The 18,181-nt window shown below is 38.2% G+C and overlaps 1 protein-coding gene across 2 annotated transcripts in view; it reads left to right on the top strand.

Moving 5' to 3' along the window:
• Positions 1–11,302, top strand: part of LOC121644230 (ephrin type-B receptor 1-B) — a 161,051-nt gene extending 149,749 nt beyond the window's left edge. For both annotated transcript variants that reach the window (XM_041992056.1, XM_041992055.1), the window contains exons 13-17: positions 1,262–1,411; positions 5,091–5,284; positions 6,300–6,455; positions 7,228–8,662; positions 10,864–11,302. In XM_041992056.1, coding sequence (XP_041847990.1) covers positions 1,262–1,411; positions 5,091–5,284; positions 6,300–6,455; positions 7,228–7,336 — 609 coding nt within the window. In that variant the 3' untranslated portion in view covers positions 7,337–8,662; positions 10,864–11,302. The remainder of the gene's footprint in view (positions 1–1,261; positions 1,412–5,090; positions 5,285–6,299; positions 6,456–7,227; positions 8,663–10,863) is intronic.
• Positions 11,303–18,181: the final 6,879 nt, after the last annotated feature.

The following is an 18,181-nucleotide window of genomic DNA, read 5'->3' as shown; positions in this document are numbered from 1 at the left end:
ATGTCATGCGCATCCAAATAAAATATTTGACATGAAGCATTTCCCCTGGAGAAGAAATGGAATGGTCATTTTAGATTATTTGAAGAATTTTAACTTCTATCTGTATAATATCCGTGCCCTCAGACAGAAGGAAGGGCAAGAAGAAGTGCCCTTGGGTCTCAGTTTAGATAAAACAAGTCAGATATGAACTAGACTGAGATATGAAAAAACCACTGAAGTAAGTAGGGCTTATACAGCCGTTATTCACTTATTGATCTCTTCTTCTCATGCTTTTTTCCCTGATCTCTCATTTTCTTTTTCTGTCTCATCCTCACACAACCTTGTGCTGCACCATTGCCTGCTTTCCTTAGCTGTGAGTCTTTTTCATGCATTTTGCTGGTGTTTTCGATGAAACTTTTGCCTGTGTTTCTGACAGTGTGTCCAGCCAGCAAGTCTCCTTTCAATATCTGATGTTAAAGTAGCCTCTCTACAGTAGAAATCAGCCTGTCATTAGCAAAGCCACCTGACAATGACATATAATAGATAATAAAATTACATCTGTCTGTATAAAAACAATTCATTTAAACAAACATACAACAAAAACATCCCAAACAACCCCTTCCTGCATCTCAGTCTCATCACTCAGGGTGGTCTGTGCAGGTTTTTCTTTGGTTTGTCTCCAGCAGCAGCTTATCTGCAAATGCTCAGGTTCAGTTAATTGGCATTATTAAGCTGGTGGCAAGCTCAACTCAAATGTGAGGGGGAGGCAGTATGAAGGGAGGGGGTGCAGTCAGGGATTTACGTGTCTGTCTGCCTGTTTGTTTATGTGTGGGTGTGCACACACAAACATCTCTATCTGTGTCTGTGCATATGCTGCCAGTTGGGTGTGTATGTGTGTGGAATTTGAAACAAACGGATGTCAATTTCAATCAGTAGTGCGCATGGCATGCCTGAGGCCCAGGTAGCCCAATTACTGCCAGAAATCCTCAATGCAGGAGCAGAAGACTAGGTCTAACTTTACTTATTCAAACAGGGCTGAGAGGAGAAGAGGCACTAGTAAATGTAGTGTCAACTGATGACTGTTCAGAGTTTCTCATGGAATGTGAATATTTTTATCTGGTGGGCTGATACTGAATGGATAAAGAAATCAAGACTTAAAAACAGCAAGTTTTGTGGTGTTTGGGCTAAAAGAGGACACAACATTCACTGCAGCTGAGAAGGATGGTAGCTGTGCAGAACTCAGAGGTTTCTTTCATCTCACTTTCCTTTCTGTTTTCTTTAGGGTGGGAAAATACCGGTGAGGTGGACCGCACCAGAAGCCATCGCTTACAGAAAGTTCACCTCAGCGAGTGACGTGTGGAGCTACGGCATCGTAATGTGGGAGGTGATGTCATTTGGAGAGAGGCCTTACTGGGACATGTCTAACCAGGATGTAAGTGTTCAAAAACATCTAAGGCTGTAAGATTATGCTGTTACTCTCCTAATATTTTTAAATACAGTTTTTGAGCAGAACATTAAAGAGTAACTGATATGTAGGCTGTCTGTTTTTTCCAAAAGAACATATAATTGTTTACATATAAATTAATAAACATATTTTCTAAAACTGTAACTTAACTACAGCTTGCCTTGTCCTCTTCTGTAGATGATATTCAGTTTCAGCTTCTATCTCTTTAAGGTTTTCCCTTCCAAGACTGATTTGATTGGTCAGAAATGGTGGAGTGTAACACAGTCACTCATTTTTTATATGAGAATCACCAAACAGGCCACTGGGCAGACATCATGCAAATGTCTGTTGTTGGGGATGTAGAAAAGAAGGAGGTAGCCAGAACTATAAATAAACCACTGTAGGCTGTTCAGAGGCAAAAATCTTTTGTTGAAGAGAATAATTCTTTGTCTTTGTAACAGCAGTGTTTTATTTCAAGTCTTTTTTGTTTGTTTTAAATGTTTTCTATGGGTTTTTTGTATGTTTACTCTGAGTTTGTAGAAACAGGAAAGCAATTAAGGTTTGGTAAAGAAAAAAAAACATAAAAACATCAGTATGTTTTTTATAGAGTTTAAAAAAAAACAACAAAATACCAACAAAAGCAGCCTTATTAAACAACATTTACAAAATAGTGAAAAGAGTTGAGTATAATTCATTTGAAAGGAAGCTGTAATAAATCACCCTTCTTTATCAGCCTAATCTCATAGCATCATCGTTGAAGATGTCCTTGAATCTGACTTTGAAAGCAGACTTATTATGGGCATAGCCTCACGCTATCCCCTTTCCTTCCTGGCTGGCTTTTGAAAGCAATGAATGATTGCTGAGAGCTCTGCTTTGTTCTCCATGTCCGCTTGGATAAGGTCCACTCTCACAAACACACACAATCATTGGCTATAGTCCCATACTATGAGGTCTTTCTCCCTAAGCTTCCCTTGCTGAGACAACTTGCCAACCATCAGGCCTCTATGGACCTCACTCCACCAGGACTGTCCAACCCAGCAGATGTTGCCTCAGTGGGCCAGCAGCAAACACTGCCTGGTGGGACTGGCCCCACTCAACATGTCCGCCTCCTCAGTCCACACATGCTCACATACTTATAACACACACACTTTCCTTTTCCATCATGTATCCTCTTATACACCCACACACTCTCACTCACTCACACAAACACACACACATACACACACACACAAAAACATAACCCCACTTTCCATCTTCTTTTTAAATCCATCTTACTTATATAGCATCAGCCTTGCTGTATACCCCTCCCTCTCTTTCTCTCCTCCATATGTGCTATTTGTCAAGATGCTTCTGAGCCACATGCAACAATAGAGCAGAAGTGTCAACCAGACTCTTTATTTTACAAATAAACACTTTTGAGCAACTTTGACATTTACAGATGGTGTAGGTATGTGGATATTGATGGGCACCAAGGGGATAATCTTTAGATTTCAAAGAGTCTGAAGTGACTATGTATCTGGAAATTAAGCATTTTTTTACATATATATTATTTCTAAAACTTTTATTTCACCAGGATGAAAGACATGTTTTTCTCTAGCGAGTAATAACCAAGACAGATAGCTTCTGGTTCAAACCAGCAATAGTTAAAACAATATAGACACAAGGGTTCCAAGTACAAATCCCATGAAAAAAACACCCTCATCTAAACATCCCAGGCGAAAGAAAAAACATCAAACTGTTTACTGTGCTTGTCAAGCCATCATACCAGTCACCATAAACAGAGGCAGTGATGATCAGTCATAACATTTACAGTCAAATGTTTAATTTTTTTTTTTTTTTTAAGAATAATTTAGTGAGACCAGCTGTTTGAGATTTAGGCAGTTTTGGAGTCGATTTAATGTACAGGGTACAGCATATTTAAACGCCTTTTTGCTCTCCTCTGAACAGGCTATTGGTACAGTTAAAAGGTTCTAATCTTCCCATGCTTTATACCACTTTACTATATCTTGTACATAGTTCATTTACCTTAATTGGGTTCATGTATTATAAACCATATAATAACATTAAAAAATGAAGCAAGGTTTTGAATTTTGCTACTCCACCTCAGTTGAAGTTTCAAATGTTTCCAATCCAACTTATAAAACATTTGATTCTAATTCTGACTTTCAGTATGAGCAGAATTGCCTGGGAGGCTTTTAAGAAGCATGTGTCAAGCAGCAGTACTCAGCAGTGTTAATCATGTGAAAGCTGTCCATTCCCCCGGTGGCACCTGCAGTGACTCTTCCTATGCCCTGCTTCCACTCTGTTTCCTTACTCTGTCCCACAGCACTGACATGCGGTTGGCTAGTGTCAGGAGGAAGGGCACATCAGCCTGAATGCAAACTGTCGCTCGAGTGACCAGTAGCTTCAATCCCCTATGGGAGGGGCAGCAGGGTTCTGGCAAGGCTTGTTTGGAGGCAGGAATGAGTGTGCCATGATTACTTAGTGGATATGCCTAATGTAATCAGTCACTAAAAAACTCAGATAATTTGGTTTTTAATTAAATACATTATTGTCAACCTGCCAGCTGGCAGGAAACTCCTGTAACTGACAGCAAGTGATTATAATTTCTGTGTGAAACAAGTGTGGTATATAATGTATAATTAGTATTCTGTAGGGAAGCTTGCTTTGCAGTCAAATTTGAGCATTTCCGTCTTTCATTTTGCTTTAAATGGTGTTATGTCACCATATCTGTCATCAAGTTATTATGTTATGATGAAAAATAGATCATTTTTAGGTTTCCTTATTTCTGTGGTTGTGATGACCTTATGTCAAAAATAAACAAAGCAAGCAAAAAATTCACATTCAGGTCTTGGCATCACAGTTTAACCATGACTGTTCCAAAGCAGAGGAACACACTTGGTGGGTTGTTTAGCTCTTATGCTTAACAAAGATGAACAATTAAAACCTTTGAAGCTGATCATTTGAACTTACTTTATTTAAAATCAAAAACTGTATTAATGCACAACTCACAAGGTGAAGTTTCAGACAAACAGAGAGTACACTGTGTGTAATCACAGGAAGTAATGCTGTTACGTACTGTAATCCGAGCCCAGGGATCCAGCTTTTTTCTGATCAGGTTGTTCAGATGAATGTTTTTGACAGATGAAGTGATGCTTGCAAGCTAGTTCAGGCAGACAACTTGTGCTGTGCTGCATCTTATATGATCTATGCTACATATCAGACAAACCCATCCAAGCTGTACACTTCATCTCCCTCACTGTTTGCTTCATGTTGCTGCCACTACTGCTGCTGCTACTACTGCTGCCATGATCACTACCCTTTGCCTGCGTTTGTTTTGATCCACCTCTGCTACCTCAGTATCCACCTGCTGGCTCTGGTTAAAAAAAAGGTTCAGCATTTACTCCAGTATTTAACTGAATAGCATGCATGCACAAGGAGTAATGGAACTAGAGCCTAACTTCTAAACTACAATCCTAGATAAAGCTTTTATCCATCAACTTGTGAGTTGTCTGACTGAAATGACAGTTTATCTGAATAACATGGCAACATCAACATCTAAGTTTGCCTTGGTATAGTATCCTCTTTGGTGGCCTCTGTTTGGGTCGATGCATTGTTTACTTTCACCGTGGCTCTTACTGTCAATGTTCCTTATATTCTACCCTAGGTGATCAATGCTATTGAACAGGACTACCGTTTGCCACCACCCATGGACTGCCCCAGTGCCTTGCACCAGTTGATGTTGGACTGCTGGCAGAAAGATCGCAACGTACGCCCTCGCTTTGCAGACATCGTTGGTACCTTGGACAAGATGATCCGTAACCCCACAAGCCTCAAAGCTGTAGCCAATATTCCTGCAGTGTGAGTAAAATTATTTTCACACACATTCACCCTAAGATTGACATTAAATGCATACAAACATGCTTTTCATGTAGACAGTATTTTCATGCACTGAGGGCTCAGACTAATTCAGCACTTACATATTTATTTTTCATACCCTCATAAAAAAACATGAATTTATTACTGTTGATTGCATCAAACTTGAACTTTTTCTCTAGCTTTTTTTTTTTCTTTGTTATTTATTCTTCCAATCCAATCTAACCCCAATGCTTTAGAATTTAATTTCTTTACCTCATACCCATGTAATGATGGACCAAAAACATGTTAAGTAAAAAGAAAATACTGAATCACACAGAAATATCTAATTTACATAATTAAAATATTTATTATTAAAATGTTCTTTTTTTATTTTTAGACATCATTAACATTGAGTTAGTTCGTTTTGGACATCTTGTATTTGGAACAATACCCACCATGGTTTCTGAATAATCCTGTCAAGCTCAGCCAGATTGGATGTGGTTTGTCTTTTAAATGTGAGCTTCAGGTTTCTCCAAAGACTCTCTTGGATGTCCAAAGTTTGGCTGAGCTACTGAGGGTCATTTAGAAACCCGAAGCTATTTGTTTTGGGTTTGATTTTTGGGCTGTTGCCATGTTGCCCAAGGTGAACTTTTGGCTCCAAAAGAGATTAAGTTTGTGCGGTGGAGCATGTTTGTTTTCAAGGTCCCTCCTGTGTTGTACTAAAGTTGCTGTTTCTTAAATTGCGACAACTTCCAGAACCTCTGTTTGCCTTGTAGCAGAAGTAGAACTGGCTAGGTAGTTATCTGCACAGGGGCAATGTTTATTTTTCGTTATTTTTTTATTTCTCCTTTCTCAGATTTTGCTTATATATACATATAACAGAAACAGCCCTCCTCTTTGTGTGTGCTCTCATTAACACCCACGCAAACACTCATGCTTCTCAGGTACTCTCAATCTCTTAAAATCCCCCTTGTTAAATATTATATTGAAGACAATGTTTTCCTCTCCTCTCCTCCAGGCCTTCCCAGCCACTGTTGGACAGATCCATACCTGACTTCAATACATTCAGTTCAGTAGAAGACTGGCTTGCTGCCATCAAGATGAACCAGTACAGAGACAACTTCCTCAACTCAGGCTTTACCTCCCTGCAGCTGGTGGCTCAGATGACCTCAGAGTGAGTTCACCTGCTTATGTTCGAATAAAAAGCTTCAAACTCATATGGCACTTGATGGGCACACTTGTATTAAATGACTCCATGTCAAGTGCATGCATTTTTAGTCCCGATAATGACTTGAGTCGTTCTGTGATTGCATGGGTAATAGAATATCAGTTATTGTAACAGAAAATCACATACTAACTGTGGTAGGAATTGTTAACTATATGTTCCTTTAGCATTATTTTGTGTTAAATGTATTTGAATCCTTTAAATTTATTGTTTAAAGAGGTACAGAGTTTACTCCACACCCTGCTGAGGTTTATGTGGAGTGTTTCAGACTATATAGGTCATGCCAGGATTTCTCATAGACACAAATACTGCACTTTATTCATTTTAATTAAAAATGTTGCTTAGTCCACAAATGTATGTTAATATGTAAAATTATTCAAACACATTTTATTAAAAATGTAGGCTTGAGGCTTTGATAGTACTCACGCAGTCTCTTTGCAATTCAAAGAGACATGCAATACCAAGTATTCTCTCAAGTCATAGAATTGATTTAGTAAATTTGTGTTGTCTGCTCATTGCCTGGAGCTTTCTATGAAATTGTGCTTTCACATATAGTCATGATATGACTTTGAATGCATCAAAAAATGATGACCCTTTTTTTGCTGCTATAATGGCATCTTATTCAATAATCCATTCCTCCTTCAGTTTGATGGAAGTCCTTTCATCTGTGTCCTCAAACAGGTTCTTGCTTTTCAATTTCTCTCTGCCTCTTTTTTTCTAGGGACTTACTGAGAATAGGTGTGACCCTGGCAGGTCACCAGAAGAAGATCCTGAGTAATGTCCAGTCCATGAGGGTGCAATTGAGCCAATCGCCTCCAACTGTAGCATGACTACAGGGGGCGCTGTGCCAGGGAACGGGCAGCATTCGTAGGACCAACAACAACAGCCCTCGAATGACCCCCGATCCATCGGAACGCGCCAGAGTTGAGACTATTGTTTTAATCTAATCCACTACCATGGCAACACAGGAAACCAGGGTCTACACCACCACGGTTAACATCTGTCAAATTTCATGTAATCCAGGCATTCAGGGTACAAACTTAGTACTGTTCCTCCATCTACCACAAAAGGAATTGTTGTCGTTATGAACTACATTCGTGTCATTACGCTAACAATCAGACATCAACACAGGGAACTACTCACAAATTCTGGCTGTGTGGTATAATGAGTGATATTGTAATGTTGTATTTATCTGGACTAGAAAATATTACAATTGTAAACACAAGTTTGAAACATTAAGAAACCTGTAACCTGTGATTTTACCATACTGTTGTCAGTGTGTGCAATGAAGATGCCTTGATCTGGCGAGAAATAAGCCCCCGAGGAGGAAGCACCTACCAGTAGAAATAATTGGAGGACGTATACAGGGATGTACAGCGGAGCACCATTTTCAACTTTCACACAATCTTTGCTTGTTTGAAGATTTTTAACAATGTCTTGTAAATGAACTAATGAAAATTCAGAGCTTAGTTATATTTTGTCTTCTACCATCTGTTTATTTGTTTTGTCACTATAGCAAGACGCCGTCCACTTGTATTTTAACTTTAACACTACCTGTGGAGGTTTAGTTGGAAGGCCTTGCCAAAGGACTTCTTAGTAGGCTCCACCCAGATTCAGAGAATATGAATATGTTTATCTCTTACTAAATATGATTATATCTTTCACAATGAACCTTCATATTGAAGGTGTTATATATGAATATGTATGTACAGAACTCTGCTTGCATTTTTGGCAAAGATATGTTAATTAGATTGTGATAGACACATACAGTGTGTAGTTTCCTATGATGCCCTGGTTTCCTTTGGAAGACTGATCAATGGACAATTGGCTGTACATCTCCATGTTCCTGGGGCACCAGGGGAATTTTTGACTGAACCCTAACTGGAGAAAATGTAAAATTAATCATGGGTGAAGAAATGTTATTGTAGATCTATGTGAATATTGCTGTAGGAGTTAAAATAATTGAAAAACACATCCACTTACTGGACATCATGTTAAATGTGGGTGTACACATGCTGTTACTTACTGGTGAGCACTTACATGTACAGATATGTTTTATGTTTCATTTGCTTTTTGACTCATTGTTTGTGTTTGGAGCGGTTCGCACCATCCAGAGAAGAATGAAGCCTCGTGCCTTGGCTGATCCCAAACCCATGGTAAGCGCTTGCTAATCACGCAAGATAAAACACCTCTTCGCATCACATTGCATCATATCTGGTTGATTTTATTTCAGGCAAATCAAATTAGTGCTTCACATGCACACTAGAAATATTTAAACCAAGGCAAGATTTTCTACTTGTTGGAAATACATGGGAGGGGAGCTAATCAAGGCATTGGAAATCAGAGTGAATTAGCATCATTTCTCTACACAGTAAAAATGAACATCTGGCCTGAGGTTTGCCAACAGAAGCACCCAATGCCATTTAGATGAACAGGCAGACTTAAACAACCCTCATGGGCACACTAGTCACAATGCAAAAGACTGCAGTAGTTGAGCTGCAGAGTTTATCTTTGCATCCTCACTACATGCTGTCACCATATGGGTAGGGCAGTTAAAGCCAAATGCCAAGCTGCTAAAGAGAGTTTCAGACATTTATATGAAATTGGCTACACTTTTTTTCTTTCAAAGAGTAGCATGGATGACAGCCTATAAAATTACTTTTCAGTGTTATGGAATACATTGCGAAGCATTTTTCTGGGTAGTGGTAAAGGGATTTCTCTTTCTCAGTCTTGGAGTGGTGCTTTTTGATTGCAGTTTGATTGGATTGTGCAAAATGATGGAGCCTGATAGCAAGTAAGGTGATTTTGCTTTAAAAAAAAAAAGAAAAAAAAAACATGCTGTAGTCACTGGATTCAGGGTCAGACTTCATGACAGCAAGACGGTTTAATAGTTTAGAAATTGAAATATTTAAAAATAATCTTAAAGATATTGATCTTTTAAAACTGAAAGAAAGAATCTTTTTTCTTTGGTCGTTTTTTTTTTTTTTTTTGACATTCAACCATAGCAGCAAATTCTTTTAGCCCACACTTTTAAAAAGTTATTGTAGGTTCTGTGTTTTATTGCATCTGTAACCCTGCTTATTCACTTTAGCCTCTATTTGAAAAGATGTGACGACAGTTCTACCTTCCATCCAAAATTAGAAATTGATGGCAGACCCATTAGAAGATTATTAACTATACCCACCCCTCTCACCATCCTCCTCATTCTCTTTCTGTCCTGCCCCCTTTCCCCAACTACACCCGCTAGCTGGCATACCTCCAACTCATTTATCCTGGGCGCAACCAAGCTGTCCTGGGTTCTGTCTGGAGCTCGGCTAGGCCTGGGCTGGCCAGAGAAATAGTTGGCGCCATGCTCCAGTGGGCCCAGGCAGGGTGCAAACACCTGCTAAGACCCCTGTCTGACAGGCATCTGATCAGCCATAGGGAGGGAGACTGATGGTACCATCTAAACACACACACATACACACTGACTCAGGAACCCTCCATTATGTTATTCTCACTTATAGTTTCCAGTCTGATGCTTAATGAAGAGAAATTGGGCCGAGTTCTGACAGAATTTGTTTCAGTGTGCTAAAAAGAGGAGGATGGTGCCGTTTATAGAAGGGTGGAGTTGCAGTAAAGACATGAAGACAAAGTTAGTTCATTCAAGTGAATTTGTTGCTTTTATCTTGCAGTATGGTTTATGTTGCAACATCTCAATATAAATGGTAATATTATTAAGTTCTTTTTTGTAATAGAAAATACTGTAGTCATATAACATCTTTGCCTTTTAGGTAAAATCAGTTGCTTTTTCTTTCAATTCTCCAATTAACTGATTTACTAAATATAATCACATATCCCTTAATATAGGCATAGATGTCTTTTGCTGAATCCATTTAATCAATTTGAATATATTACTCCTCTATTCAGCGCAGTCACATGTATTTGCTTTTCAAACTGGGAGCCTGTGAATGAGATGGTGAATGTAATCATTATGCAACAGAATAATTTTTCATCCCCATTTGCTCAGTTTGTCTTTCTAAATATCTTACTGTAATGACACTCCAGTGTGATGAATGGAGAGGCGGTTTGCTGTCCCCCTCTGAAAGCTGGTTCATACAGAAGCCATTCATCATACACTGATACAAAACACTAGAACAGAGCTTGTTAAATGTTTCATGGTGCTGTAACTGTCTGAGGAGAAACCAACGACCCTTTTAGTAACTGAAATCATGCCTGTCATTTATGGATCAGAGCTGTGCATGCTGTGCTCACCTGAAAATGACCTGACATGACTGCCTGCAAAAATACACTCATTAAACTACTTCGTTCTCTTCTTTCTTTTTCTTTTTTTTTTTTCCTTTTTCTTCTGTTACAGACTGGGAACTCAAAAGATTTACACACTTATAAAACAGCCTACAGCCAGCACTTCATATACACATATCAACACACACAGATTAAACACAAAGAAGAGTTGCTGTGGGCAGCCAGTGAGGAGGAAGACCGCAGGAAGTTGGACCTTTCCAATATATAAAACACAGTCTCTCTCTGTGGTACACAGTTAATGGGAGAGCTGATTGTGAGTGTGCACATCATTGTTTGGATGTGTGTTTTGTGAGACGTCTATGTGTGCAGACTTTAATGTGTGCACAGGTACATTGTTTAGGAGTGTGAATGGTTTCCTTCTTTTTCATTAATTTCTGTATAGCTGCCACCTGTAAATTGTGAAAAGTATGTGTCAAAAGTTTGTAAGATGTAACTTTCTGAGAATTATTGTACTAAAATGCACTCAATAAACGCCTTGGAAAACAAGTCAATCACTTTATAGTTTGTGACTTAATGGAACATAATTCTGTTTTCTTTAATAGCGATTAAAGACAACAGCTTTAACTGTTAAAAGTAATTAAAGGAAACAGCAAGGAGTGGTTATTATCCACTAATGCTACTGTCAACACTAGGCTGCTGTGTGACATCGACAGAAATAAACAGCTTTTTGTCACTGCCGGTCTCTCTGGCAGCAAATGCTAAAAGCCATCAGCCGTTAATAAACCAGCCTTCACCAGGATTACAGACCCTCATCAGATGAAGAAGATGAAGAAAAAAGGAAATTACTGTCAAAGAAAAGTGACAATATTTTGACAAACTAGTGGAAATTATCATCCATCAAAAATACAGGGACAAATCCAACTCTCTGAATTCCTCTATAGTAGCTTATTGACTCAGACCAATAATTTACTAACAGGAAGAGTGGTACCAAATGTAGATAAAGCCAGCAAGAATTATGACAATTTTCTGTGATATTGGGATATTGAATAATGTGTTGTCATCACTGTGTCCTATTCATCTGTAAGTGCAGTGATGCCACAGAAGTCATAAATTATATATTTGTAAATGATGTAACTGAAAATGTTATCTTATACATGGAGTAAAGTATTACTGTAAAACTAAACATAGATCAATATAACAAGGTTTTCATTCATAATTTGTTGTACAGGTCAAAGTAAAGAATGAAAAGTATGAGTGATCCTCGTGGGGATCCTTCACACCTGTGGCTCTGCCTGCTCTGTCTGCGGGGTTGTAGCCATGGGACCTGCACTGCAGCCCTGTGGCTGTGGTGTGGACCCCGGCTTGTCCTCACTTGGGTGGCTCCTGTGGTGGCTCCCTGTGTGGTCATGGGTGGGCTGGATCCCCAAGATATTGGATATTGTCTCCTCACAGCAGCAACAAACCAGATGTTTTCATTTTATTATTATTTTATTTTTAGAGACTGTTATTAGAGATGAGAGTTCATGTTTGTACAGATGGGGGGGGGTGTTAGCTCTTGGTTTGTATGGGTGTGAGTTTGTGTACAATTGTGCCTTTTTTTTGGTTTCATTCATTCTTTCTTTGGTGTGAAGGCTTTTAAATTTTGTTTTTAATATGCATGATTTGTTTTTATTATGTACAGCACTTTATGTTATTTTGTGTATGAAAAGTGCTATATAAATAAAATTTGATTTGATGATTTAATTAAAGCGGTGCATTACCGCTGTAGGTACCAAATGAGATCGGGTGGTCAGAAATGCTCAGGGTCCGTTGCCTGACGATGACATCACACTAGGGTAATGCCACTCAGACAAACCCCATTTCATAGGGATCAGATCTACTTGGGGGTCTCTATTTATCAATAGATATTAAACACATATTGCCAGTATTAGCTTCTTTTTCCCATGTGAGTAATATATATATATATATATATATATATATATATATATATATATATATATACAGATGTGGACAAAATTGTTGGTACCCTTCAGTTAATGAAAGAAAAATTCACAATAGTCACAGAAATAACTTTGATCTGACATTGACAAGTCTGACATTACTTTTCAACCATGCTTTTCCCTGAGGACTCTCCAAAGGGATTAATAAAGTATTTCTATTCTATTCTATTCTAACAGAATTATTAAAAAAATAAATTCATGAAACAGGCCTGGACAAAAATTATGGTGCCCCTAGAAAAGACTAAAAAATAATGTGACCAAAGGGACATGTTAATCCAAGGTGTGTTCACTTATTAGCATCACAGGTGTCTACAATCTTGTAATCAGCCAGTGGGTCTATATATAGGGCTACAGGTAGTCACTGTGCTGTTTGGTGACATGGTGTGTACCACACTCAACATGGACCAGAGGAAGCGAAGGAAAGAGTTGTCTCAGGAGATTAGAAAGAAAATTATAGATAAGATTGTTAAAGGTAAAGGCTATAAGACCATCTCCAAGCAGCTTGATGTTCCTGTGACTACAGTTGTACATATTATTCAGAAATTTAAGATCCGTGGGACTGTAGCCAACCTCCCTGGACGTGGCCGCAGGAGGAAAATTGATGACAAATCAAAGAGACGGATAATACGAACGGTAACAAAAGAGCCCAGAAAAACTTCTAAAGAGATTAAAGGTGAAGTTCAAGCTCAAGGAACATCAGTGTCAATCGCACCATCCGTCGTTGTTTGAGCCAAAGTGAACTTAATGGGAGACGACCAAGGAGGACACCATTGTTGAAAACAATCATAAAAAAGCCAGATTGGAATTTGCCAAACTACATGTTGACAAGCCACAAAGCTTCTGGGAGAATGTCCTACGGACAGATGAGACAAAAAAGGAACTTGTTGCCAAGGCACATCAGCTCTATGTTTACAGATGGAAAACTGAAGCATATCAAGAAAAGAACACTGTCCCTACTGTGAAACATGGAGGAGGCTCTGTCATGTTTTGGGGCTGCTTTTCTGCATCTGGCACAGGGTGTCTTGAATCTGTGCAGGACACAATGAAATCTCAAGACTATCAAGGGATTCTAGAGAGAAATGTGCTGGCCAGTGTCAGAAAGCTTGGTCTCAGTCGTAGGCCAAAGTCTTGCAACAGGACAATGACCCAAAACACAGCTAAAAACACCCAAGAATGGCTAAGAGGAAAACACTGGACTATTCTAAAGTGGCCTTCTATGAGCGCTGACCTAAATCCTATTGAGCATCTTTGGAAGGAGCTGAAACATGCCATCTGGAAAAGGCTCCCTTCAAACCTGAGACAACTGGAGCAGTTTGCTTATGAGGAGTGGGCCAAAATACCTGCTGAGAGGTGCAGAAGTCTCACTGACAGTTACAGGAATTGTTTGTTTGCAGTGATTGCCTCAAAAGGTTGTGCAACAAAATATTAAGTTAAGGGTACCATCATTTTTGTCCAGGCCTGTTTCATGAGTTTATTTTTTTTAAATAATTCTGCTGAAGCATGGTTGAAAAGCAATGTCTGACTTTCATTGGTTAAATTTCATAGAATTTTTATTTATTATAACATTTGCAGATTCAAGTTATTTCTGTGACCATTGTGAGATTTTCTTTCATTACCCAAAGGGGTACCAACAATTTTATCCACATATATATATATATATATATATATATATATATATATATATATATATATATATATATATATATATATATATATATATATATATATATATATATATATATATATATATATATATATATATATATATATATATATATATATATATATATAATTTTTTTTTTTTTTTTTTTTTTTTTTTTTTTTTTTTTTTTTAAATGGTGTAGTCTGGCATTATTTATTGGACCAAATATAATTTCCAATATCTATATCTAAAAATAGATATTCCTATTGATACACATATTAAGCAAAAGCCAGTGACCTCTCACCCTAAAGGTAAAGTATTTAACATTAAACCCCACAGTATAAAATTAAGGAACCATATTACAAGTTAACAATATCAGCAATTGTTGCAACTTTCACATTCTTCTTTTAAAATGTTGAAAGCGTATAGGGTCATTTGGCTTCATTTATAAAAATAATCTAAAATTGACTGTTTTTGTGGCACGTTATGAGACCTCAAACTGCGCTGTGCGCTCACTGCTCTCCCGACACATCGAAGAGCTGCATGACGTGTGTGTGGTTCACCTGCTGCTTGTGCACGGTGACATGCAGAGACAGAATGTGCCCTGAGCTGTATCCTCTATTTGAAGTTAACGCTCTTGCTACACGTTTCAGTTGAAATATATATCTTTTCTTGTCTGAATTATCTGAATTAATGTTTAATAAATATTTGTTGTCAAAAATTAATCGTTGCATTTATACTGGGGCACGTGCCCCAGTAAATGGGATCTGGTGATGCCCATGGGTGTCACTAACGTTAACGTTTCATCACAGTGTTACTTACTTTTAATTGTGTAATTTTTTTATGCCTTCCGAATGGTGACATTTCTGCTCTTGGAACTTTTAGAGGGGATGGTAAGGCTGTGGTAAGTCCTATTTGACAGGTAATGGTGGGTTTAAATGTAAAAGTCATCAGTGTTTCCTGTGTAGAAGAACTACAAAACCTGTTAAAACGACTTCCGTATTTTGACCAACCACAATCTTCTACGTAATCCTGCCAACGTTTAGCCAATCATATACTGGGACGCCAACATTCAGTCAAACATATAGTGTGATGTCGTCGGCAGGAGCAGGGCCCCGAGCAAATTAGATCACCTGAGCACATCTGGTACCTACACTGCCAAAAACCAGTGTCCAAAACTGACGTCAGAACGCAGGAGTGAACGCTGAACTCAGCACTGTGTACTAGTGGATGAATGACTTCATAACCATAGCAACATAAAAGACTCATGGAAGCATGAAGGGCAGTGACGTATCATAACGCTTAAAACAGACATAACTGTTATGTACATGATGTAGCATAAATGGACCTTATTAGTTAAACAGAAGTAATGATCATCAGTATGGTAGCATTCTTTGTAGTTTTGCTACCACTTACTCAAACTTTAAATGAGCCTTTTAATCAGAGCAATTAGAGAGATGGAAGAAGATGTTGTCCTCTTGACAATGACCACTACCATTACATTTGATGTAAAAGCTAAACTATCCGTGTATGTCTGTACAATGGGACGAGTCAGACAAATATAGGTTGATAAGAAGGCACAGAGACAGAAATGAACAGAAATAGAATTTTCCTTTATGCATTCTTCATCGATAACTCGGTATTTGCCACTGACAAGAGTCGTGTAACTATACTTTACATTAAAGTCTTGTGAAGTTTGAAAAGTGACTTCACAGAAGTGAATCGTTGCCTTAATCAATATTCCCTGAGCAATCACCTGTAAGAATGGGATTGCTGCACAGCAGGGAACTCCAGCAGAGAAAAGGGGAAAGAGTTAGAGAAAAAGCAACCCGATGTAAGGTGTAGAGCTGAATATGAGAGTAGAGCACTTGAAGTGCATACTGAGTGACAGCCAGCAGAGAAACATAGTGAACTAAGACATAAAAATAATGACAGAGACCAAGAATCCATGCAGGGAGAGAGAATGACAGAAATGAAAGTAGGAATACCCCAAATCCAAGTCCTAGCTCAAAATATGTGTGCTTATCTCTGCGCGTGTCTCTGCATTTTTAGAATAAATACTTGTTTAGGTAAAGCCAGAAAACATAACATGACTTGAGCTGATTCCATCCCAATGGCTGGTTGTTTGCCTTGTGAGATTGTCCAAGGCCTAAGAGCTTGCTGGCTACTGAGGCTTCGGTAAGCTGTGTGCATATTTACAGTGATCCTGTGAGCCTGTGGAGAGTCCAAGGCACCAGCTTTGTGGAATCCTGTGCTCAGATGTACATCATTTTACAAATAATAAAAACTAGCACAAAGACAGTTAAGAAATAAAACAAAAAGAAAAACAGGAACCCCCAGAGAATATTCTGTACTTTCATAAAATCGTAAAACCTTGGAGCTTCACTAATTGGATGAAACACATTTCTTTCATTAGATATTATTTTCTTTTGGGGCTTTCTTTTTTATCAAGGCAATTAAAAGTACTTCATTAAACTGTAATCCACTACTATCAATTCTTCATATTTATAAAGCTGTGCATCTTCATCAAATCTCAGTCACTGAAGTTTGAAAAATCTGAGTCCAGTCTGTAGCTTTGAATACGTATAGACACTCCTTTAATTAATAATTTGGATAAAAATTCATTTTCACTACAAGTTATTAAGCATTTTAGTGAAAAAGCCATCAGAAAACAAACACTTTATTTGACCTTGAGGGGATAAACATTAAAATGGGAAATAAATCAGAGAAATGGAGAAATCATTTTTTAGATGGTGACTATAGTTTCCACATCATTAATTGAATAAAAGTTAATTTATCCATATCTATCTATCTATCTATCTATCTATCTATCTATCTATCTATCTATCTATCTATCTCTCTATCTCTCTATCTATCTATCTATCTATCTATCTATCTATCTATCTATCTATCTATCTATCTATCTATCCATCCATCCATCCATCCATCCATCCATCCATCCATCCATCCATCGTATATGATAAAATGTGTATGTGACACTTTGGACCCGTAATAATCAATTGTAAGTCTAATACTATGAGTGGCCATTTTTAACTCTCAGACACCATACCATATTGTCACACACACACACACAAGGAGCATCTTGTATGCATACTAGTGAAAATTCACACATACATACTACTAACACCCCACCCACATATATACAAGACACCATATACACATATGAATCAGTGATATCAGTGCTGTATGTGAGAGGTTATACATGTGCATGCGTGAGCTTATAATAATATAAATGAGGGGTTATATGTGTATGTGTGAGCTGACACTAATTTGAATGAGAACTTGTATGTGTGTGTGAGGGGTAATTTTGTCACGGAAGAGGTGAGGCTACAACCAGAGTGCACAAAGCCCATGCGTAATGGCAGCATATTCTTTCGGCTGCTGGTGCACCAGCAGAAAACAACTTGTTGCCACCTTAATAAGTTTGGTTTTTTAACTAGAAGTCTACATATGTTAAAGCAATTTTAACTTTTTATAGTTTTTGTTCACACTCTTGATTAACACCAGAATTACCAGGATTATTAGTTTTGCCTGCAGCCTCCTCTCCCTCTACCACAGTGCCCACATGCCCACTGAGGTACATGGTGATCTGGCCTGGGATCTGTTCATTCGAGCCAAGCCTTGGAGAGCTATGCATACAGACACAACTGACATACCCCTATACTCTGAAGGATGCACTGGAGCTGGCCTTGAAGTGTGAGGTTGTGGGAGCTAGAGAAATATTCCACATTGAGGACAGCCCTGTTGTGAGAACTGTAGTGCAGGAA

Source organism: Melanotaenia boesemani, chromosome 8 (genome assembly GCF_017639745.1).
Source record: "Melanotaenia boesemani isolate fMelBoe1 chromosome 8, fMelBoe1.pri, whole genome shotgun sequence".
In the NCBI taxonomy this organism is placed as follows: domain Eukaryota; kingdom Metazoa; phylum Chordata; class Actinopteri; order Atheriniformes; family Melanotaeniidae; genus Melanotaenia; species Melanotaenia boesemani.
The sequence above is the reverse complement of the archived record's forward strand: the minus strand, read 5'-3'. Positions and strand labels throughout refer to the sequence as shown.